Source organism: Sciurus vulgaris, assembly GCF_902686455.1.
Source record: "Sciurus vulgaris genome assembly, chromosome: 8".
Taxonomy (NCBI): Eukaryota; Metazoa; Chordata; class Mammalia; order Rodentia; family Sciuridae; genus Sciurus; species Sciurus vulgaris.
In genome coordinates, this window is record NC_136468.1 from 86,017,921 (window position 1) to 86,043,588 (window position 25,668).

The 25,668-nt window shown below is 34.0% G+C and overlaps 2 protein-coding genes across 10 annotated transcripts in view; one reads left to right on the plus strand and one right to left on the minus strand.

Annotated features, from left to right (window-relative positions):
- PALS2 (protein associated with LIN7 2, MAGUK p55 family member) overlaps positions 1-23,197 on the plus strand; it is a 113,448-nt gene extending 90,251 nt beyond the window's left edge. For all 9 annotated transcript variants that reach the window (XM_079151124.1, XM_079151123.1, XM_079151127.1 and 6 more), the window contains 3 exons: positions 6,922-7,124; positions 8,378-8,506; positions 16,799-23,197. In XM_079151124.1, the coding sequence (XP_079007250.1) occupies positions 6,922-7,124; positions 8,378-8,506; positions 16,799-16,975 (509 nt within the window). In that variant the 3' untranslated portion in view covers positions 16,976-23,197. The remainder of the gene's footprint in view (positions 1-6,921; positions 7,125-8,377; positions 8,507-16,798) is intronic.
- GSDME (gasdermin E) overlaps positions 22,727-25,668 on the minus strand; it is a 75,798-nt gene continuing 72,856 nt past the window's right edge. Inside the window, exon 10 of the mRNA XM_079151131.1 lies at positions 22,727-25,668. Within this exon, the coding sequence (XP_079007257.1) occupies positions 25,435-25,668 (234 nt within the window). The 3' untranslated portion in view covers positions 22,727-25,434.

Genomic DNA, 25,668 nt, shown 5'->3' on the forward strand with positions numbered 1-25,668 from the left:
AATGGTAACTTTCATTTGTAATTAATATGAAAGTTATTCAAAGATACTTTGAAATTATGTAACTATGCTTGACAAGGTCCTCAGAAAACTTTCACCCAATGATTTCAACATCTGTCAGTAATTCACTAATCTAAAATCTTTCCCTAAATTTGAGGAAACAGCTATTATTCCACCAAAATTCCTTCTCAGCTTGTATGAACACAGAGATAAACATCATTTCCCAGTATCCCTTGACTGAGTTGCTTCTGCCAGGTAGTAACTAAGAGTTTTGCTAAGTGGTCGAACTCCTCTACAGTGTTGTACAAATAGAAAAGAGCTCAATTGTTATCCAACCACTGATGCTATATCAGAACTTCTTTCCCCCTTCTTTTCCTTCAACCCCTTGTAACTTTCTAGTCACTTTAATTTATAATTGTGTCATTTTGTTAAACAAAATTCACTTGTAGATATTAAAAAAAAAAAAAAGTCTGCTCCTATGTAAAACTTCAGTCTTGAATCCAATGCAGTTCTCCCTTTCTTGCAGCTCATTGTTGATCTATAGCTCAGTACCTGTGTTGCAAAAGGTAGGGTGTAGCTGATTTCATATCCTTCATATCCTCTGCTACTTTTGGTTTCTCAGGAGCAGGGCAGGAAGAAGTGGTCAGTAAAGAAAAAGTGCTGTCATAAAAAGTCTTGCCTATTGAAGTTCTTTATGTCTTGCGTGTCCAAGTACTGTCTCTTCAACATGGCCTAGCTACAGGTTCTTTAAAAATTGTTCATTTTCGTAGCAAGGGTATTATAGTCTCTAACTGTCCCTTGTGACATTGCCCCAGGTTTCTATGCCATGCCTCCTACAGTCGTCCCTGGTTGGTTTCCAGGACACCCCTTACCCCACCTCCCAATCCCAGGCAGATACCAAAATCTACTCATGCTCAAGTCCCTTATCTAAGATGGCATATAGTATTTGTATATGACCTATTACATCCTTCTGTATACTTTAGTTTTTTAAAAATTTAAGTTGTTGATGGACCTTTATTTATTTTTATTTATATACAGTGCTAAGAATCGAACCCAGTGCCTCATACATGCTGAGCCACAACCCTAGCCCCTCTATATACTTTAAATTCTCTTAATTATTTATAACATAAATACAATGGAAATGCTGCATGAATAGTTATCATACTATTATTGTTTAAGAAATAATGAAAAGGAAAAAAAAAGTCTATACATAATCAGTACAGATGGAGTTTGGTGTTCCCCTACCTACATCCCACCCATGGCTTGTTGAATCTGCAAGTGTAGAACTGGTGGATACAGAGGGTTGGCTATTTTAACTCTTTTTGTGCAGAATACCTTCAGAATAGTTCAAACAGGCTATCTTTTGGATGTGCATACACAGACATTAGCCTAGAATAAAATCATTCTTACTTTTCCAGTACAGGCCTCCCACTGCTACAACATGTCATCAAAGTCTTTCAAAATTCTCCTGGGAGGTTAATTTTACTATGGGGGAAAGAGAAGAAACAACACATTCCCCTCTAACTGGAGTGGCTACTTCAAACACCTCAAGCTTATCATTCGTGCCCTTTTGTTCTTGTCAGTTCCTTTGTCTCCCAGACTTTTGAATTCAAGCTATGCTTTCCCAAAGGCCTTCACTACCCATGAAGCTTAAAGTAGTGTCTCTCATACCTGGTGGTTGTATAATAATACTTACGTTCTTGTTGTTTTATTACTTGTCTCCATGTTAAAAAATATGTCCCATGAGAACAAAACTTGTCTTTTGGACTTCTCTTGACCCAGCACAAAGAACATGATCTGGTGCATACTATATATCCAATAAATATTTGATACATGAATAGAGGAATGTCATGTGAACTTTTCTCAGGAGTCACTAAAACATCTGTGCCAAGAATATTTCTACAACTCAACAATATAACCTGATTCAGAAATGGGCAGAGGAATTCAGTAGACCTTTCTGCAAAAGATATAAAATGAACAGTGAATACATGAAAAGATGCTCAATGTCATTAATCATTAGGGAAATGCAAATCAAAACCACAATGATGTACCACTTCATACCCATTAGAATGGCTGTTATATTTAATAATATTAATAGCCAGCATTGATGAAGATGGGGAAATACTGGAAACTTTGTGCATAACTGGTAGAAATGTAAAGTTATATAACCATGTGGAAAACAATATAGGAATTCCTTTAAAAAGTAAACATAGAATTACTGTATGATTCAGCTATTCAACTTCTAGGTATGTTCTCAAAGAATTGAAATCTGGAATTGAAATATTTATTTGTACACTAGTGCTCATAGCAGTAGTATTTACAATAGTTAAACAATCCAAATATCCTTTTATAGATAAGTAAATAAACAAAATGTGATATAAATATGCAATAGAACATTCTTCAGCTTGAATAATAAAGGATTGAAATTCTGATATTTGGTGATATGTGAATTAACCTTGAAAATGTGCTGAGTGAATTAAGCCAGATACAAAAGGACAGATGTTGCATGATTCCAGTTATAAATGAGGTACCTAGAATAATTCAAATAGAGACAAAAAGTGGAAGTGGTTATTGGCTGCTGGAGGAGGTTATCACAAAAGAGTTTATTAGTTCTGGAGATGAATAGTGCTGGTGGTTACACAAAAACAGAAGTGCTAATATTAGTCACTGAATTGTGCACCTAAAATGGTTAAAACTTTGACTATTTTTGTATATTTTACCACCATAAGGAATCCAAGTAAATTTTTAATTTGAATAGTATCTTAATATTCCAGCACCTAATTGCTACATTTTTTAAACCATTACTTCTGTTTCCCATGAATTTGGTAGGAGTGGAGGCATTTTTCTTAAAAATAAGGTAATGATAAAGTATAGACATGAAAAATCTCAAATTCATAGATCAAAGAATATATATCAGTGTTTTGGTTTCTTGATTTCCTAGTGCCAAATTAATTTCCAGAAAGATGTACTATTTCACCTTTGGGTAAGCCTTTGAGTTAAGATTCAAATCTGAATTTTTATATAGAAGAGTTTATGTTTACAGGTAAATGGATGGAGTTGGAGAATATCATGATAAATGAAATAAACCAATCCCTCCAAAAAAGGACTGAACGTTTTCTCTGATAAGTAGATGACGATTCATAACAGGGGGGGATGGCAAGGGAAGAATGGAGGAAAGTGGATTGTGTAGTGGGGAATGAGGGGAGGGGAGTGGCAGGGAGAAGGAAAGATGGTGGAATGAGACAAACATCATTACAAATGGTGTGACTCTACATCATATATAGCCAGAGAAATGAAAAGTTGTACTCCATTTGTGTACAGTGAATCAAAATGCATTCTGCTGTCATGTATAACTAAATAGAACAAACAATAAAAAAGAAAAGTTTATATATATCCATACATATATCTTTTCACTTTTTTACATAATGTAGGTTTGTTTTACTCTTCTTTAAATCATTCACCTTGCTTTTTTAAGACTTCAGAATCAACACAGAATAGAATCACTGAGGGGACTCCTGGCTTTGGGGCCCTTTCTCTTTGGAGAAGTCTGTTACTTTTGCAGTAAACCTGCTGCTTGCTTGCTTTAAAAAAGAAAGAAAATTGCTGAAAACTGTGACAATGTGATGTTTTGATATATGCGTACATTGTGGAATGATCACATCAGGGTAATTAATTTATTAAAGTAAAATTTATTTCAGTTAGATCAACAAACATTTTGCTTATGATGTGAAAAAAAAAAAATAGCAAATAAAACACAACAGAAATTCTGAATTATATATTGGAGAAAGTGCTGACCTGGCTGACCTGGCTTTCCAAGCTTTGTGTGTGTGTGTGTGTGTGTGTGTGTGTGTGTGTGTGTGTGTAAATGTGTGGATGTGGGTATGTATTGCATGACTCATTTGAGAATAAGTTTAAAAATCATGTCCCTTTGCCTCTGAATACTTTAGGGAATACAATATTTTTTAATAACAAAGATTTGTCTTTCATAATTTTAGTACAATCACCAAAATCAGGGCTTTAACTGACCTAACACCAGTATAGAGTATATAGGTACTATTTATATTTGAGAGAGACAGAGAACTGGTCCAGATATAAAATCACAAATGGTAGTTAGTTCTCCACATCGGGGTAATTAACATATCCATCAAATATTTATAATCTCTTTATGGTCAGAGGTTTTTTGTTGTTGTTTTAGTTTTTTGTTGTTTTCATTGCTGGGGATCAAACATGCTAGGCAAGCACTCTACCACTTGGCTACATCCCCAGTCCTGGTCATAGTATTTAAAATTCTCTTTTGTAGCTACTCTGAAATAAACAGTACATTATTATAAGTGTGGTCATCTTGTGCAGTGAAACACTAGAACTTGTTTCTCCTAACTATACCTGTATACCTGGTAACTACTACTCTCTTCTCTACTTTTGTGAGTTAGACATTTTAGCTTCCACATCTATCAGCTTGTATAGTATTTGTCTCTCCATGCCTGGTTTATTTCACTTAACATAATATCTTCTGGGTTCATCCATGTTGTCATAAGGGACAGAATTTCCTGTTTTTTTTTTTTTTTTTAAGGCTGAATAAAATTCCATTGAATTATTTATATACCATGTTTTTTACTCAGTTGTCCAATGGTGCACATGTAAGTTATTTCTGAATCTTGGCTATTGCAAATAAGGCTGTAATGAACATGGGAGTGCCTATATCTCTCTGAAATACTAATTTCAATTGTACTTCAGTAGTGGGATGGCTGACTCTTGCCTGATTTTTGATATATAATATTGTGCTACATGTTCTCAGGTGATATGGATGGTATTTTATTAAGGTAATTTAATTTTTTAGTGCATTATAAAATGACCCTAAAATAAAATAGGAAAACATTGTTATTCCTGGGGAATAAACTACCTTATGAATCCTGTAGTTTATTCCTAGGGAATAAACTACCTTATGAATCCAGTTATTGACACGTTGAGCTTTGTCAACAAATTGTTTCTTTATTGTTTCCTGCCAAAATTTAGAATTTTACCTGTCACAGGAATTCACTTCTAAGGAATCACATTATTTAGTTGCTCATCATATAAGCCTAAGTAATCAGTTGTATCCAATTCTAGTTTCTCTGTTCTAGGAATGGAAAGGGGTATTTAAATATGCGACACTATAGAATTTACTTGGATTTTTTTGTTGTTGGCATGTTCAGTAGAGAATGGGGTTATAGTTAAAAATCACTTGTAAACTAAAGAACATATCTCCAAGAATTAAGATTCTCTCAACATGTTGGAAGGGACCATCAATATATATGTGCCATATACATGTTTATTTCCAGCAGCATATTCCTGTATATAGTTTCACTGTAGGGCTTCATACACACATTCAATCAATCACCAAAAACAAAACAACAACAACAAAAAAAAAAAACAGTACTTTTCTAAAATTATGTTAACAGTTACTGAACTAAGTCATAGTATGTATTTATTTGGTGAATTCAAAGTTACTTAGAAGTTTTGTTATACCACCTTTGGTGAATAATTTCAGAAAGAGATACCATGATTTTGAATATGAAAAGCCATCATCACATCTTGAAGATTCTAAAGTTAATTATACGTTTAAAATAAGTGCTGTCAACAGTGGTCTGGGTTGACCATCCTAGAGGTTGAGACAGAAAACAACAGGAGACAAAAGGGAATCCTATTGTGCACAATGATCTCATTATGAATTAAACCCTTATTTTTGAGCTTGAGTTTGAAGTTTATTTTTTTCTTATGAAAGTTTTCTTGGTGTTTTGTGCTTCATCAACTTTTTATTTGGATTATCTTTGTGTATTTAATGATTTGTTCAGTTATACTACATTTATAAGCACTTAATAGAAGTATTATTTTTATATCTGATCCATCCAAGCTCAAATGAAGGTTAAGCTTGAAATAACACACATAGAAATTACTTCTCTTCCTCAAAGCTAGTGTTTAACGAAGTTGTCAGAGTACATCCTTTGCAAGTTTGAAAGATGATGGCAATAGTTCATTCCTAGCACAGACCAAGTTACAGAGGAGTTGTATGTCTCTGAAAATATTTAGAGTTCTAAAATATCATATAAAAGGATGAGGTACTTCTGATTTTGACTTGGGATATTCACTGTCTTTCAGAAATCACCGGGGAAGGGCAAAGTAGAGGAGGTTCATAGACCACAATAATAACAAGGTGGCTTTTTCACCTCTGATGTTGAAATAGAACATTCAACATTTGGGATTATCAGTAAGCATGGAGCAAAAAGAAGTGGTTAGGCTTGAGTTGAGATAGAGAATAGGTAATTTGTGGGTAGAACTGTACTTCAGAAAATTGATATTATCAACTAAGACTAGGCACACTTTGCTTGCCTTTTGGGCACTCAATTAGGAAATGTTCAAGTGGAAAGGATGATTATAACAGATTCTTTAAGGAAAAAAGGGGAGAGCTTTCATCTGGAAACGATATTCACTTGCAGCAAGCCTCACACTTAAGACTCAGCAGTAATTAAAAACTTGAGTTAGGGCTCTGCTTCTAGGCAAATGTATTTTGAAATGTTAAATTGACTTTTAAAAGGACAGTTTTGATACAAATTTTATGTTGGCACTACATCTTAAAACATTCCTCTTATTCAGGGGTCAGCAAAAGTTTTCTGGTCAAGGTGGTAAAACCTTAGACCTTGCAGGCCATCAGTCTCTCTCAGCTGTTCCATGTTTTAATGGGAAAGAAACCATGGATAATGCATGAACCTGGCTGTGGCCCAATAAATCTTTATTTACAAAAATAGCGAGCAGATCAGATTTTGGTTATAGGCTGTGGTTTGCCAGCACATGCACTACGTGGAAAAATGTGAAACTACCTGGTGTCTTTTAGTCCATTTTTTATACCCTACAGTTTCTTGTACAAATACTTGACGTTATTTTATTTAGTTACTTCACGGAAGCCAAGGGAAGATGAGAAAGATGGCCAAGCATACAAATTTGTGTCACGATCAGAGATGGAAGCAGATATTAAAGCTGGAAAGTATTTGGAGCATGGAGAATATGAAGGAAACCTCTATGGAACCAAGATCGACTCTATTCTTGAAGTTGTCCAGACCGGACGAACTTGCATTTTGGACGTAAACCCACAAGTGAGCAGCATGGTTTCCAAAGTTGTTTTTAATATTTTATTTCCTGGGGAGTTTTTGTTGTCTATGTCTAGAGGGGTGGTATTGTTTTGTCAGAGTTGGAAGGTGGGTTGCCCCTTCCCTTTGTTACTTTTTGTTAGTAGAGAATCTTATTATGCATCATCCATCCCTAGTTAAATAAGTAAATCTCTGATGAGTTAGCCAGCTCAGATAGGGATAGAAATCATGTGATTAAATCTGCAGAAGTTAGGTATTTGTTTATTTTCTCAAGTAATACATAAATGCATGTGTTAAGAAATATTAAATTTTAAACTCAACAACATGTCTGCAACATAAAGAATGAAAAACTGAAATTATTCCCCCTCCCTTCTCTTTCCTCATATCTGTTTCTCTCTCTCTCTCACGAGTGCACATGCACATACACACAGAGGACCTTCACTTCATTCTTGTTCCTCACCCCTTTCACCCCTCCATACACAGTCCAACCTCACTTCACTACTCAAAGATAAATATTAATAGTTCAATATGTATATTTCTAGTCATTTTAGTAAGACTTAACTACAAACATCTGTAATGTAATGGATTTTCTATTTTTTGTCATTGCCTTTTTCATAAATAGAAGAATTTTATATAGATTCTTCAGCTTTTTTATAAGTGGTGGGATTTATATTGTTTTGGTTTTTATTTTTATTTTTTTAGTTGTAGGACACAATACCTTTATTTTATTCATTCATTTTTATGTGGTACTGAGAATTGAACCCAGTGCCTCACATGAGCTAGGCAAGTACTCTACTTCCCCAGCCCCATAAAGCAGTGTTTTTTTAAGATCTTTTCATGTCAGGTTCTGTGGGATTATTTTTCTTCTTTGTGGTTGCTGCATAGTACATCACAGTATGGATGTTTATGCATTTATTTAGTCACTCTTAAATAATCAATACTGAGGTTATTTCCACCTTTTCAATATTAACAATTATACAATTACACAGAAAGAGTTTACATCACTCTTGATTTCTGGGTTACTAAATCTTATACTTTCCTTTATTTGATGGAACAAAGAGGAATGAGACTGAGTTTACAACAAAATAAATGAATCACTATTTTAGGAAAGTTCTGTATGAAATCAGCAGGACAGAAGGAGGACAGAGAATAAATTCTGTAATCCTTAGAAAGAATGCAGATAGACTTTGATTTATACTAAAGGGTAGCATATTCAGGTTCTAATATTTTATGAATTGGTTTGTAATTATTCTACACAGGCACTGAAAGTGTTGAGGACATCCGAATTCATGCCCTATGTGGTATTTATTGCCGCTCCAGAGCTAGAGACTCTACGTGCCATGCACAAGGCTGTTGTGGATGCAGGAATCACTACCAAGCTTTTGACGGTGAGCACTACTTTTCAGGCTGATATTTTTCCCTAAATTGTTTACTTTTCCTTTTCTTCTCAATATGTTTAATCCTACCTAGTCATACTAAACAAATAAATATACTTTGTAAATTGTTGTAGAATAAAAAAATCATTCTGTAGACACTGTTAGGATTTGGAGCAGTATTGCTATTTCTTGAGAATAGTTGTTTACTTTGTTTTGAAACAAAAACATAGTTACCCTTTGTAAAATGAAAAGAACCAGTATTATTGGTAGAATTAGGGGTTCTGCTGTTCAGTGTCTATTAGTGTTTCCTCTTTTCTCCTCCTCCTCTTTTTCATATCATGGAAAGTTAAGATACACACAAAAGAAGGAAGGAAATAAGCCACCATGTGCCCAGCACCTCCCCTCAGTAATACATGGCCATTCTTGTTGAGTTAGATCTCTCCTCACTTCCTCCCTCACCTTGCATTATTTTGAAACAAATATTTGATATTATATCATCTATAGATACTCTAGTGTTTATCTTTAAAAGATAAGAACTTTAAAAAACATGATAGTAAAACTATTAATAAGCAGAAAATTAATAAGTAATATCTTAATACAATCAGTGTAATCTATATTTGAATTTCTCCAAGACCTCACAATTTTTGTAGTTGATTTATTCAAATCAGAATCTAAACAAGATCAACTCATTGCATTTACTTAATGTCTCCTAAATCTCTCTTAATTTAAAATTTTTTTCAGCTTAATGCAGATATAATTGACATACAGTTATCTGTGCATATCTAAAAGTATCCAGTTTGATAAGTGTGGGCATATGTATGCACCCATGAAACCACCCCAACCAAAATAATAAACCTATTCATCATCTCCATACTTTTTCCTATGCTCTTGTGTAACTACATCCAAACCGCTCCCCACCTCCTGGCTTCTAGCAGATAATAGATCTTGAAATCAGGTAGCATTAGTCTTCTTAGTTCTTCTTTTTCAAGTTGTTCCATGTCTCTCCTTAACTTTCTAAATATATGAAATATAGTTATAACAAGTTAATGTCATTATCTTCTAATTCTGTTCTTTGCGTTAATCCTGGGGCAGTTCTGATTTTTTCTCCTTCATGGATCTTGTTTTGTTTTGTTTTGTTTTGTTTTAATTTTGTTTTTTGCTTTTATGCCAGACATTATGAGATTTGTTCTGAGATTCAGTTATTTGGAAATAGTTTATTCCTTTTAGGTCTTGTGTTTATAATTTGTGAGGTAAGACATAGACAGTTCTCATTCTTAGGCCCATTATTATTCCCTGCTATTGAGGCAAAACCCAAACCCATTTGGTGCTCTTCCAAATGGCTGTGAATCATGAGCCTTTCTGTTCTGGTAGGAACAGTACTATTCCTGGCTCAGTATAAATATCTGTGCTCCTTTCTGGTGTTTTTTTTCCCCCCGCTGGCCTCAAGTAGTTGACACATGCACTGTTGGTGCTCAGCTGAATTCTTCAGCGTACCAACTGCACATTTCCAGAGTTCTCCCCATGCTGCTCTGGTTTTCTGTCCTGCAAACTTGTCACCTTGGGCTCCCTGAACTCCCAGCTCTATCCTCAACTCAGTCCTTGGGCTCCTTCTGGGCTCCCCCTCCCCTGGAAACTCTTTCAAGGCTGTAAATGGGGGTATTCACAGGACTTGCTTCATTTGTTTCCTTTTTCTGGAACCTCTGTCTTTCACTGCCTAATGTACAGTGTCTTACAAACTGTTGTTTCACAAAATTTTTTCTGTGTTTTTGTTGTCAGGTGGCAGGGTTAGTCTGGTTCCCATTATTCCACCTTGGCTCTAAGCAGACATCCTTTAGGGGTCCCTTTTAATCCGAAAATTCTCACTGCCTGCCCCTCTGCTCTCTTAATATTGTAATTTAGTTGTTTTTTTTTTTTTTTTAAATGGGACATTTACCCTATAGAATATTCCATAGTCTGAGTTTTATCCATTCTTTCACCTTTCTAACACTTTCTTCTGTCCCTTTATCTTTCCTGTGAACTGATCAGTAGATCTAGAGGCCCAATCAGATATAGATTCAGGTGGGTTACATTGGGGTTTTTCCTTTGTTTTGTTTTTTGTTTTTTTCAAGAAAAATTTATTAGTGGTATTTCATATTTTATTATATCATGTTGCATGTGTTAGGTAGGCTGTCTCCCTTTATGTGATAAGATTAAGTAAGCAGTGGGTTCAGATGTCCTGGGAAACTTTTTACCTAATAATTTTAGCAGGCTTTTGATCTTTGCCTGAATTGATTATTATTTTGTTTTTAGGAATGACAAAGTGGTAATATTCTAAGCTTGTCATTCCTTCTACATATATAAACTGGAGTTCTTCTTTAAAAGAACTTTTCCTCAAAAATTTATAGCACTGAGTGCCTATTTTAAAAAAATAGAGACCCCCCCCCCCCAAATAAATACACTTATGCTCCACCTGAAGGCCTTAGAAAAGGAAAAACAAACTAATTCCAAAATCAGTCCAAGGTAAGAAATACTTAAGATCAGAGTCATATTAATGAAATGGAGAATTAAAAAAATAATACAAAGGATTAATGCAAACAAAGAATTGGTTCTTTAACAAGATAAACAAGATTGATAAAAACTTAGCTAAACTAACCAAAACAAAGAGAAGACCCAAATTAACAAAGTGAAAAAGGAGATATCACCACAGATACTCCTAAAATCCAGAGGAACCTTTTGAAAATTTATACTTCAATAAACTTCAGAAGACATTGACACATTTCTAGATACATATGACCTGCCCAAATTGAACCAGAAAGCTACAGAAAACCTAAACAGACCAATGTCAAGTACTGAAATTAAAGCAGCAATTAAAAGCCTTCCCTGGGCTGGGGCTGTAGTTCAGTGGTAGAGCACTTGCCTCGTACATGTGAGGCACTGGGTTTGATCCTCAGCACCACATTAAAAAAAAAATTAATGAATAAATAAAGATACTGTGTCCATCTATAATTGAAAAAATATTTAAAATTTTTTAAAAAAGCCTTTCAACCAAGAAAAGTTCAGGACCAGTTGTATTTTTTTTTTTTTCTGAGTTCTACCAGACCATTAAAGAATAATTAACACCTGTTTTTCCTCAAATTATCCCATGAAATTGAAATAGGGAACACTCCCAAATACATTCCAGAAAGCCAGTATAACCCTGATATCAATACCAGACAAATACACATCAAAGAAAGAAAGCATCAGAACAGTATCTCTGATGGACATAAATGCAAAAATTCTTATTAAAATACTAGAAAACCACATTCAAAAACACATCAAGAAGATAATATTCCATGATCAAGTAGGTTTCATTCTAGGGATACAAGTTTGGTTCAATATACACAAATCAATTTATGTAATTCACCACTTAAATAGAATTGAGAACAAGAATCATGATTATCCCAATGGATGCAGAAAAACCCTTTAAGAAAACCCAGTATCCATTCATGTTAAAAACACTGGAGAAACTAGGGAGATAAGGAACTTAACCTCAACATTATAAAGGCTAGATATGACAAACCCAAAGCCAGCATCATACTGAATAGAAAAAAAATTGAAAGCATTTCCTCTAAAATTAGGAACAAGACAAGATGTCTACTCTTACCACTTCTATTCAATATAGTTCTTGAAACTCTAGCCAGAGCATTCAGGCAAGAGAAGGAAATTAAGGAAAAGAAGTCATCAAACTATCTCTTTTTTCTGATGACATGATCCTATTTTTGGAAGACCCAAAACTCCACTGAAGACTTCTAGAACTGAAAAATGAATTCATTAAAGTAGCAGGATACAAGATCAGATCACTTTCCTATACTCCAATAGTGAATCTGCTAAGAAAGAAATCAGGAAAACTATGCCATTCACAATAACCTCAAAAGAAAGAAAAATACTTGGAAAATAATCTTACCAAGGAGGTGAAAGATCTCTACAATGAAAACTACAGAACACTGAAAAAATTAAAGAAGATCTTAGAAGATAGAAAGACCTTCCATGTTCTTGAATGGGCAGAATTAATATTGTCAAAATGACCATACTATCAAAAGCAATATACAGATTGAGTGCTTTTCCTATCAAAATACCAATGACATTCTTCATAAAACTAGTTCTTAAATTCATTTGGAAGAATAAGAGACCCAGAATAGCCAACACAATCCTGAGCAAGAAGATGAATGGAGCAGGCATCACAATACCTGAACTCAAATTATACTACAGAGTTATAGTAAAAAAACAACATGGTATTGTCTTCAAAATAGACTTGAAGACCAGTGGAATAGAATAGAAGTCACATAGACAAACCTAGATACTTACAGCCAGCTGATAGGGATCAGATATCATAACAATATAGGGAAGATCCGTGAAGTCAAAACAAGGTGATTAAGAGGGAGGAACAGGAAAGGGGGAGAAAAATGGAATGAATTTAACAAAATCATTATACACATATATTAATGTGCCATAGGGAATTTTGCCTTTATGTATATATAGAAAGTACCAATCAAAAATCAGTAGAGGAAGGAGAACAGGAGGAGGAGGGGAAGGGCGAGGCAAGGGGAGGGGATTGAAATCAAATTCTATGCATGTATGATTTTGTCAAAATAAACCCAACTACAAGGTATTACTTTAATGTTCTAGTTTAAAAAAAAAAAAAAAAAGAAACTTCCTTATTAAAAGTTGATTACTAGTTGTTTACTCTGGTACAGTTTATCGAGGAAAGGCAGGATATATGCTTGACTGTCCCTTTATGGGTCAGCTTTCAGAATAATGGGTTTGCTCCCTGTGGCAGTTATTATTCCTATAGGCGCTCAGATTGTCCCATCCTTGACCAGTGTGAGACTATTTTAGTTGATGCTGGAATCCTGGTTTTCATGAGCCTGATGGTCTTGGATACCTTCCTTGCTGTCTGGTATGACAAATGTTCTAGGCTCATGGTTTCCATTTCCTATTCTAGGCCAGAAATCAGACATTTTTCTAAGATGTTCTAGTTCCTTTTAGAGTAAATGGTATTTTTAAAACTGTAATACAAGGGATGCAATGCATATTGTCTCAGGATTACTCGTTGTCTTTTGCTAGACCTTTTTTACATTAAAAAAGCTAGGATATATACTTTTCTGTTTGTACATTTAAAGGACACTGCATCATGAATTCATACTGATTTTTCCCAAACTCCTTTTATCTTAGGACTAATTCCTTTCTCTTATGCTGAATATCCTAGTTTTCAGAAACATTGGGAATGTCAGACTATCAATGTAATTTCTCATTTACTTTATCAACAGTACAAACACAACAGTCTGTGAAAAAAAAAAAAAAAAAAAAAACACCTATCAACAGTACCACTACTGGTGTGATTTCTGTGAACAGGCCCCCCGCTCAGATACATATGTTCACTTCTTTTTATCTTTAGAGACATACCACCAAGTATATACAGTCAAATCTTTTTTTTTTTTTTTTTTTAAGCGGTGCTGGGAATTGAACCCAGAGCCTTGTGCCTGCAAGGCCAACAAGCTACCAACTGAGCTATCTCCCCAGCCCCTAAATCAGTCTGTTTTAACGTCACCTGTAATACTTTCTGCATACTTAGGTCAGTTATTATTCTTTTTGATACTTAAATTATCCTTTCTTCAGCTAATGAGAGACTATTCAACTTGACTTCTGAATCTTGTAACACAACCCTAGTAGTTTTTGATAATTCTTTGCTTCCTAGTATGACAAGCTGTTCCAGGTTATTCTTATACATTTCCTGACCCAGACATAGAACCAGCCATCCAGATGCCCTGATTAGAGAGATAATCTAGGCTCTCAGGGTATACATTCAACTCTGTTGGACATTGTTTCTAGACCTTTCAATGGTCAGAGGGAGGATACATTTTTCTGCTTTAAAAAAACATACATAATTAACTCAATAGTTCCAACTCAAATTACGTTTTATTTGCCTTTTTGCTTCTTATTCTAAAGTCTTGGTTCCTAATGACATTGACATAATTTCTTATTTTACATGTATATAAACAAAGTATACCCATGTATAATTTCTGAGTAACTATCAATATAAACAGTATGATTATTGAAAAGTTTTAAGTTTCAGACTTTTATTTATTATTTTAGGATATATCCCACAAGATATTAAATTATTGTGTTTTGAAGTCATTGAAATAATTCCTTTCTATGTGAGTAGGCCACCAATTTGAAACATAGGTTTGTTTCATTTTGATTTTGATATTAAGGTATTACCCTTTTTTCTATTTGAATTTAATTTTGTTGTATGATTCTGTATGACATTTTTATAGTTCCAATGTAAATCTCAAAAATAAATCTAGCTTTTCTCTGTCCTGTCTGCTCTCTCCCCTCCTACCCGCAAATGTGGCCATTTTTGGTAACCATTTTTATTAAGTGTATATGGTACCCTCCTTCTCCCATTTCTTATATAAAAGGTATCTTATATAAAAGGTATTATCTATATAATATACATTTAGAAGCATATTCTGGAACTCACTCTGTCTCAGATTCTTTCTTTATTCCTTTTTCTGTCTATTCTCCATTTTTTGTTACAGGATTTTTTTTTTTTTTATCAAATCAGATTGCTAATGATAATAATAGGTAAAAATTGCTTTCATGTTGAATTATGGTCTAGTTATAAAATTTACCATCAAAGGTATTTTAGTTGTTTCAAACTTATCTAGAAGTCTCCAGGGAAGTATTTGTAGGTATTCAGGTTCCTTGGACCCGGTGGTGAGCCCATTGCTCTCTACACTTTTTCTTAGGTGTTTTTACCAAAATCACTTACATGCGTCCATTGTTATGCTGATGATTTATACAGCTAGCCTAGACTTCAGGGCCCTGCCTTGTCACCTACTTTACATCTCCATTTGGATGTCTCACATCCACATGGGTTTCTGCTACAAAGTAGAACATTTTATTTTCCCCCACAAAAATTCATGTTCTCCTCATCCTGCTCACCCCTCTACTCTGCATCTTATAGCCACCCATTTACTCAAATGTGAAATGTAAGCACTAGCCTTGATTTATTCATTTTCTTTTCTCTTTCAACATGTAGCCCATCAGCTAATCCTGATAATTATATCACTAGAATAAATTTCCAGGCTGGTGTTTTTTTCCACCTGCTCTGCCACTGACATAATCCAGGTGACCCTTTCCTCTAACCTGGATCTCTGCCACCATCCTCCCTGCATCCACTCAAATCAGATCACATTTCTATTCATTGCATCAAAATCCTCTATGCCCTTCCCCCAACGACCAGCTCTCTGTCCACTGTGGTCTTCTTTCAGTCATTTAAATATACCAGACCCCTTGCCCACCTCCAGATTTTACAGTTATTTCCTCTGCCTGGATTGTTCTTTCTCTTGGTGCACACATGATAACTTATTTTCTCTTAGTTTCTCAGTGTGACTTTAGAGTAAATCTCTTAAAATTCTTTGTGCCCAGTTTGTTTCTTTTACAGCACTTATTACAACTTGCAATTTTTTGTGTTTGTTTTCCTTACCTGTCTCTTTCACTAAAAGTTAGGAGCCCTTTCTGTCTTATTCATTTTTACAGCCACCAGTTCCAAAACAGTAGACACTTTAATAGGAACTTGGTAAATATTTGTAGAATATGTAGATGTACAGTGAAATTCCAAAACACTTGGAGTTTTATGAAAAGCTCTGCCTGCTCATGCATAACCATTACTTACTGAGGTACTCCCTACAGCATTCCAAAATGACTAAAGCTACTTCATGAAATATAAATAATAGTAACACACACACACAAACACACACCAAAAAAAAAAAAAAAAAAAACTAAAAGTGTGTTTTGGTGGTGAATGGGCAGGATGTGGTTAGTCTTCAAAACACACTTAAGATTCTTTCTTAGAGATTGATAGCAAATTGACTTTTTTTAATAGCCACTACAAGTTGGACTTCGTGATTTATATAGTCCAGAAGATAAAAATCTTCTGAAATGGATGATATAATAAACTGGAAACCAATAACCTGCAATAAATCTTTTATTACCTTAGATTAACTTATGATTATTGTTAATGATTGTTGTCAACAGCCTTTCAGTTAAAAATTTTGTCTGAATATCAGTGAAACAGAAGGTCCAGAATATTCAAAAATACAAATATCAATGTACTTAGAAAGAGTAAGATATGAACAGATGGTAATGTCTTTTTAAAAACTGTCAATATCAGAATTACAATAAACATCCAACCTGCTTATTTCTTATTCACTTTTATGTTGGAGTTTGAGCACGTAAATATGCATTACAATACAAACATTTCCTTTTAAAACTCTTCAACAGGACTCTGACTTGAAGAAAACAGTGGATGAAAGTGCACGGATTCAGAGAGCTTACAACCACTATTTTGATTTGATCATTGTAAACGACAATCTTGACAAAGCCTTTGAGAAACTACAAACTGCCACAGAGAAATTAAGAATGGAACCACAGTGGGTCCCAATCAGCTGGGTTTACTGATGATTGAATAAGGTTAACAATTAAAATAAAACTTTTTAAAAGTGACTCAACAAATAAACCTTCTACTGAGAAAGTACATGTACAGATAGAAGATACCTGCCAAGTCCAGGCATTTTTAGTGTAGATCGAAATAACAGTACACTATTCTGAATTTTTATATAAAATGTGGTTGGAAAGGTGTACTAATATATAATTTATCTTAATTTTTCTAACTTTCTATGAATAATCTTTCTATTCATATCATAAAGAAATGCGTTGAAGCATTTTGTATATGTTTTGATTTAGTACCCTTGCCTTTTTCATCAAAGGAATTTTCCAGTCATTCACACTAACATTGGTCTCACATTTTCACTGTGATAATGAATACTTGAAATAGTTTTGTAAAGTTGTTGTTTATTTAGTTCAGTATTCAACTAGTGAAGGGTCACTTACTCTAATTAGAAGAAAATAGTAATTATTGACCTTCCTTCTTCAAATTTCTTACAGAAACAAAATTTCAATGTCAGTGCCAGTTAGTCTTCTACCATTTAAAGACTGACATCAAAAATCTGTTCAATGCCACATATTTTTCATTATTTTGGAGATGTATGGCTGTCCATTCTAATTAATACAATTAGTCTTTTCATTTCTGTCTTTAGTGAAACAATGAAGAGCAATACCTTGTGCTCTCCCGTGAGGTTATTCTTTTCATTTGTTGCATTGACATGCTGACACTAACTAATTAATTTAACACGTACACAGTAAGCTTGGGCTGGAAGCAAAGTCATGCAGACTGAGAGAGTGCCTTATCCTATAAAACCTTACACAAAGTGATGCTTGAAGAAAGTTTATTTATTGTACATGTAAAACTCATCTGAATCTACTTCTTTAGTTTTTTTTTTTTTTAAAAGGATATGGTCAGCAAAATTATGGCTCTGCAAATTTCTGTTTGATGTTTGACAATTTTAAGTTTGCAGCTGGTAGTTTTTGTTTTATGGTTTTTTTTTGTGAATGATCAGTGTGCGTTTTGAAATACATGATCGATTAGGGTACTTATCCTATTTGTTGTGTCAAAGATTCAATCTATTGAACAATTTACAGAATTTGAAAATAATTGTCAGCTGTCATGTATACACACAATACATATATAATATTCACATTATATATGTACTATATATGTTAAATGATTTTTATATTTTTTTACATTTCTTTTAGGAAACACACTTGTTTTGTTTAATGATTAGAAAAAATGTCCCCCTTTAAATTGTATTGACATAATACAACAATTTTCACATTCATCTGTTAAAACCTTCTTCAGGATTCTTGAATGGTATAAATTCTTCCTAAAACATATTCAGATATGCAGCCATCACTAAACTAAATCAGCCATAATCTATATTACTGCTAGCTTTTCATGTATACAATATTCACACTTAGGAGGGTTTGGTGCTTAACTATTGGTGATCATCTTTGTCTGGTGGCCTCCAACACCTGGCTGCTGAATGTTACTCCCCTCATCCAAGCTGTCACATGGAATGCCAGCTGGGAAGAGAAAATATATGGCAATAAGCAGTATTCACACTGTGTTTAAATCATTTTCACAATGAATTAATACACCCAAGTTGCTGTATTGTTAAAATCTATAGGGTTTTTTTAAAAGTGGTAATTCCAGAATTGCATAGCCAGTACACAGATTCTTTTTCTTTTAAGCAACATGAATCAAAGCACAGTATCAAGTTCGTGTCCTGTGACTTAATGTTTTAACACACTGTAAGGTTTAATGCAAAATTTCAGTTCTGCACTCTCAGGAAATGCACAGTATTATCCAGTGTACCTTCATGCTGCTGCATGAAGCCTATCTAAACAGCTGTGGAATAACTGTAGCAGCACAAGAGTTTGTCCACAAAATATTTCTGCCATCTTGGTATAACAGATGACTTTCACATATATATTTTTAGCCTTGTATGATATAAAAATGCTTATTATCTGGAATATAGTCTGTACTTAAAGGAATTATTTCTATTATAAATGTATTTATGGTTGATTACATAATTAATGCAGATTACATTCCTCCTAATATAAAATGAAATGATGCAGTTTAGTTCATTTCAGTGTAGATGCAAATACTGAAGAAATTAAATTCAGAAAATTTCATTGTATCTCAGTGAAGAGTCACCAAACTTGAAACCCAAATTAGCAGTGCCCTGTGAGGCAAAGAAGCCCAGAGACTTCACCCAGGATTCTTCCTATTTAATGTGATCAAGGAAATGTGTACAAGATAATAGACTTGTTTCTGAAAGTTTTACTGAAAGGAAAATGGATTACAGTGATATTAAACAACTATTATAGGTAAAATACACACACACACACACACACACACACACACACACACACACGTGCATGTGCTTTGGGAATACATGATGTGCTGATATATGAATGCACCTGAGGATTCCTTGTGGACTGTGAGTGTCCACGTTCAGCATTCAGGGCATGACTATTTATATACAACTAAAGTTTATATTTTTCATTTTCAAATGTACAAATGCCCATATAAGTAAAGTCCTTGAACAAGTTATTTAACTAGAGCTAGTGGAATATGCTTGGCACCCTACAAGTGGAATTTTCACTTTCATTACAGCTATGCCTTTATTATGCAAACATTTTTATTTGATGTTTAGATAATACCAAATGTCAAATACATCAGGACTTTTTATTTGGGCCAACTCTATGTAATTGCTGACCATAGTTCTAAAATAGAAATTGTCTAGAAAACTAGTATTACCACTATAGCAATAGTAGCCTAAACCCAATTCTAGAATCTATTATAATAGCCTATAGGGACGTTTCCTTTAAAATAGCAAATTGGTTATTAAGACAAATTTAGAAAATAACCTACAGTTATCCCCAGAACCAAAAAAGAAAAAAGAATAACTCAAATTAGCAATAAAAACCAACAGCAGGACATTACAGATTATGACCAGATACTATTTTGGCCATAATATCCTAATGACAATAATTATAATAAAAGATAATCCTTATTTTTAAAATTCATTAAAATAGCACTTATAATTGTGTATAACATGTGTCATGATCCTGTGAATGGAGTTGATTTTCAAGTTGGATAGCCAGAGTTAGGTATAATTTTGGATTAACAAATTCAAAATGAAAAAGCTTTGAAAATTGGTCAAAATAATAATCTATTTGCATTTTTGTGACTTCTGAAACAGTACTCCATTATTTAGAAATCACAGGCTAGATAGGACCAATAATTTTATAGTACTCTTTATACTAAATATGGAAAAGGCAACCCTGAAGTTTTATGTACATAGTTCATTTTTTTAATGTTTGAGTTGCCATGTGTGTGTATACAACTGTTTAATATGTAATATTCTCCCCAAATATACAAATAATAAAACCAAATATACTCACCTATTTATGATAGCCAGTGTTCTAAAATTTTTAATTGTTCTCAAATTCCTAGACAACTGAAACTGTTTTAGATTGTTTCAGAAGGCTTGATTCTAAACCTTTAAGTTGATTTCAGTCTCCTTTCTGAAAAATATATGAGAAACTAAGTTCAGAAAATTATTGTTCATGATTGTAGTTTAATTTCCTGAAGGAAATTAAGGAAAAAAAAAAAAGAGTTCTGGATGGTAGCATCTTGGAAAATACTCACTTAACCCTTCAAATGAATTTATGATATGATTCAGGTTTACAGATTGTGAGACCTGCACTCCTGTTCCAAGGGATTTGCTGTGAGAATTCATGTAATAACATGTAATGTATTTGAAGTTCTTGGGAAGAAATGCAATATTTTAATAATGGGATTTTTATATAATACAAGCAGATATTCACAACTTTTAAGAATACATTTAATCATTCAGCATCTTGCCAGTTTTTATGTAAGTGTGTGATATACCTGAGGAAGATGATAGTTCTATAGTTTTGTAAGGTTATTTTTTAGTTGCATTTTTATTCTGGTTTATTTCAAGTTATAGTCCTTAAAAAAAAAAAAAAAAGATTTCTTATATTCCACCATGTTACTGTGTGTTTTACTAGAATGAGTTTTGGAAAATTCACAATCAAATGTTAGTCCTTAATACACTAGAAAGTGAGAGAATGATGTATCAAATTTCTAAGGTAAGAAGCATGACTTCTGCCACTTTGGCAAAATACTCTCTCTTGATAAAAGTGAAAATAGTGTCCTGGCTCTGATCTTAATTCTGTCTTCTGACCATGAGATTTTTTGATGAATTTTACATCTCCCTTTACATTTGCTATTCTCCTTGATAAGTAGGCCTAAGTTAATACTTGTCTTCACCTTAAATGATAAGGAGTCATTATTTATAGCTGAGATGTGGTAAATCTTTATTAGGTTACTTTATTTATTAAATGTATTCACTTATTTCAAGGTTACTTATCTCTCAGTTCCTTTAAAGTGTACCTCTTTCTGAGGTCATGCAGTGGGTGGTGAACACCATCCAAAAATCCTACTCCAGGTTTAAAACAGTCCCAAGGATGCATTCCAGCCTGGAAGAGGGTCTGTTCTGCTTTTTCAAGTTCTAATCAGGAGGTCCCTTTTAGTTTAGAATTCCATTCCAAGTCCAAACTTTTAGCAAATCCTTATGCCAACCAGACTACCCACAAATCAAACAAAATCTAAGTAACCAATCCAGTTCTCTTACCTCAGAACGGACTGATCTTTTGCCCTTTAAAGCTGCCCTACTTTATTCTTATGCCTGAAATGTATCACTGTAGCCCTATTATTTAACCCATAGTGTTACATTTAAGAGGCATCTATTTCTTTATAGGAAGAAACATTCAGTTAGATCTCATTAATGAATTTCAAATTCCAGATAATGGTTATTACTTTCTCCTTATAACTGCTTCTTGGCCATTAGTTGATAAAGCAGTGTTAGGATAAATCTGACTGATCTTCGCACACAGAAGGTCAAAAGCAACAATTCTTCTTTTCCTTTTCCTACTAACCTTTATTGTTTTCTAATCTCTAGCACAAACTGAGAACACATCTGTAGTTAAGATAAATGCTGCTTATATTTGGAAATTAAATGATTTACTAGTAATAATCAACCTTTTTTGAGTTCCTTGAAATAAGTAGTGTTGCTACTATAAAACAGAAGCCAAAAGTCTTATTTTTTGGTGCTGGGGACTAAACCCAGGGTCTTAGAGCATGCTAAGCATGCACTCCACCACAGTAAGCTAAGCCCCCAGCCCTTTATATTAAAAGTCAGAAATAGTAGTCTTTATAGTAGTTTAGCCAACAGCAAGCCAGGGATAGCAACACCTAAAATATGACAGGCTATACCTAAAATTTTGACTTTCCTCCTGTCAGTCAAAGTGATCTGAGAGCTTGATGGAAATCTAATGAACTTACAGCAGTAAAAACTAATCAACCAAGGACTAGGTTTTGTAACTCAGAGGTCAAATTATGTGTGCTTTGTATGCACAAGGCCATAGGTTCATTTCCCAGCACCCAAAACAAACAAAAAATCCTCATCAGTGTAAATTACCGACATCAAACCAAAAGTCATTACCAGTTAAAGTGTGTGGTTTTATTTTCTGCAATAGGAAAAGTGGATAGTTTTATCAGTAGCATTGCTCTCTGAAGACAGAAAACTTATCTCGATAAACATGATCCAAGAGAGAAATAACTTAGTCTGTTCATAAAGAAATAGATTTGATGCATAGCTTATCTACGTCTGTGCTTGAAATATAAGGTAAATAGTTCTTTGGGCTATATAAACTTTAAAAAAAAAAAAACTGCTAACTGGTTCCTATACTTTCAATAACATTGATTTTTTTTTTTTTTTAAGTGGTATCTTGGATTCTGTTGTAGAAGAACAAACAGTAGGGTTCAGGAACAAGTACAATTTTCTAGATGTTAAGTTGAGCTCTTTTAGGGCCCATGAAGGGTATTTGATTTTAAACCTTGCTGTAGAAGTTTCTTAATCCTGGTTTTTTTTTTTTGTTTTTTTTTTTTTAGTTCATTTCTGATGTGTCTTTCCTTTGAACACAAATGCATGCTATTTTTAACCTCTAGTCTTTGAAGTGATTATTGAAGAGAGTATTTTTTTTTAATGGAGGGCAAAATGCTTGTTAGCTACCTAAAAATCAAAGCTGAACAAGCTGCTTAAGTAAGTTTCTGATGAAAAGGTTTAAAAATAAAAATTAAGTGCTGTTGCTTTCTAAGTAATTGTATTACTAGTTCCTGTATAAAAGAAACATTACTGCTGTTCTTGTATAAATAAAAATTTCCTAGAGTACAATTAAGTATTGATTTTTCAGAAACTGTCCCCATTAATTCTTTTCATGTATTTCCCTATGCTATCAAGAACAAAATTATTGAAATGTTCAATTTGTGAGATAACATACTCCTGGTAAAATATTTTTGTACATATAAAGAAATAAATATTTACTATTGGAGAAATGTAGTGTTTCATTTATAGGTAGAACTGATTTAGAGACAGAATAACAGGACATCAGATTAGCTTTGGTAATTTAAGTACTAATAGTCTTTGTTAAAAAGTTCCTAATGTCATTTAGTTTTTCGTATCTAAATAAATTTTTTCCTTCCTTTATTATTTAACAAGGAAACCCTAACCATTATTTCCTCTATGCTAATCTCAGCAAATGGCTGACTCTCAAAGATAGCACACTGAAGGAAAGAATTTTCAGAATTTGGGAAGATTAAAATATAGGATCATGAAAACAAGTCCTCTCTGCTTAGGTGGCACAAGTGCTATGGCCATTTTCCCAGCTGGCCAGGAAAGAAAGAAACCCTGGTGGGGTAAGATGATGACTAACCTGCAGCCCCACACAGCAGAGCTAGAGGGGAAGTGGACCCCTCTGCCCACTCACAAAGCTGGCAAGAGATGGAGGCATAGCCGAGGGGTCACACAAGGAGCCTTTGTCAGAAAGCGCCCTTTGCAATTCTCCCAGGTTGGTTTCCAGCATTCTGTCCTCACATTTAAGGAGGTGCTAGTCTAATGTATTTCAGATGTCTCCAGAAAATTAACTTTTGTATTGTTCATTCTTCCATCTTATACAACCTTTGTTTTGTTTTGTTGTTGTTTCAATTAAGAGAATAATATGTACTAACTCCTACCAGGAATTGGAGGATGAAAAACCTCCTTTTGCCTCTTGTCCCAACGTGTAAGTCCCTGAACCCAAAGGAGACAATGCTTGGTTTCTTGTAAATTCTTTAAATGCACATCAATACGTGCATGTTTCTCTTTTTAACACAAACTCATATTACACAGTGTTTGCGGTTCTTTATTTAACTTCAGAAAACATGACAAATAAAAAGACATAGTGCCACCAATTTAGCATTACTTTCATTTTGCCTATTCCTTTCCAACTTGTATACAAGGTAATTATTTTTGTACAGTTGCCATCACAATGTATTTTACATCTTTCCCCCTGCGTATAATAAGCATTTGCATAAGGCTTAGTCTCATCTTTTAGTGAGTGACAGAAGAGGTACTTTCTTTATATCTTCTTTGTTAATGTTTATTAAACTCTGAGGGGGAAAAAGGGACTAAGTGTACAAAGTTGAGGTTAAAAGGAAATGTGCTGAATAACATGCTTCCCTAACCACTGGTTTTCCTCATCTCTAGTGGCTCCAGGTTCCAGAAGGATTACAGCAGATCGTGGTGATGGAACTTCCTGGGGACACAATCTAAGCTATTTATGGTAGAAGTCAAAACAGAATAAAAAGCAAAAAAAAAAAAAAAAAAAAAAAAAAAACAGTTCAAAATTTCCTTGGATAGAAAGTGTAGTAATGACAAATTACATAGAACATTATTCTAGATGTGGAATTAGCATATTCATCAAAGCAAGGCAAGGTCAAATAAAATAGATAAAGCTAGAACCCCCAGGCAGGGGGTTGTTAATATTAGTGTTGGGTTTGTTTTGTTAGTAAAATTTTCTTTTGCAGAGGAATACTCTAGGGGCATTTACAGTTTATTTTTCACTCACCAAATAATGTACAGCACATCCAATACATAGCCACTTCTGTGACAAGAAATTGCCTTTCCATAGCATTCACAATTTAAAATGAACTTTTGGATTAAAGTGTCAGACTCTGCTGTGTTCACTGTAACACAAAGTAGAAAATGTAAGAAAGTGATAGATGGAACCATTTTTCTACAGAAAAAGGGTTTCAATGTACACTAGCTTAGAATCTCAACTCTTCCCCCAGCTCCTCAGGTCCTGGAATCGATCTTGGGTGTGGGTATTCACCATCTACCAGCATAGGAGAGACCTGATGGAATGAAACTATCTAAATTAGAGGCCCTCATGTCTTTCAGAATGCAGAAAGTCACCACTTAATGTGTTTTTTAATTTATTTCATTGATCAACTTTTAACATGCATCAGACCTTAATCCCAAAGTAGTATCAACAATTCTGAAACATACTCAGTATTGCCAATATTGTGTGCTTCTGACTGACAAATGGTATTACTCATGTCCTCTGCCTAATGCACAGAGTCCATTCAGGGTAATACAGAGAATTAGTGGGAAAACATGAGGCTCCTTCAAGATGACGACTTTCACAGATGACTGTAGTCTCTCCAGGTTAATATTGGTGGAGGCAAACAAGCGTTGCACAATCCCAAATCTCTCTGTATCTTTCAGAGGAGCCAAGATTGGGTCTTCAAGATCAGATATTCCACCATCAGACAGAGAATGGAA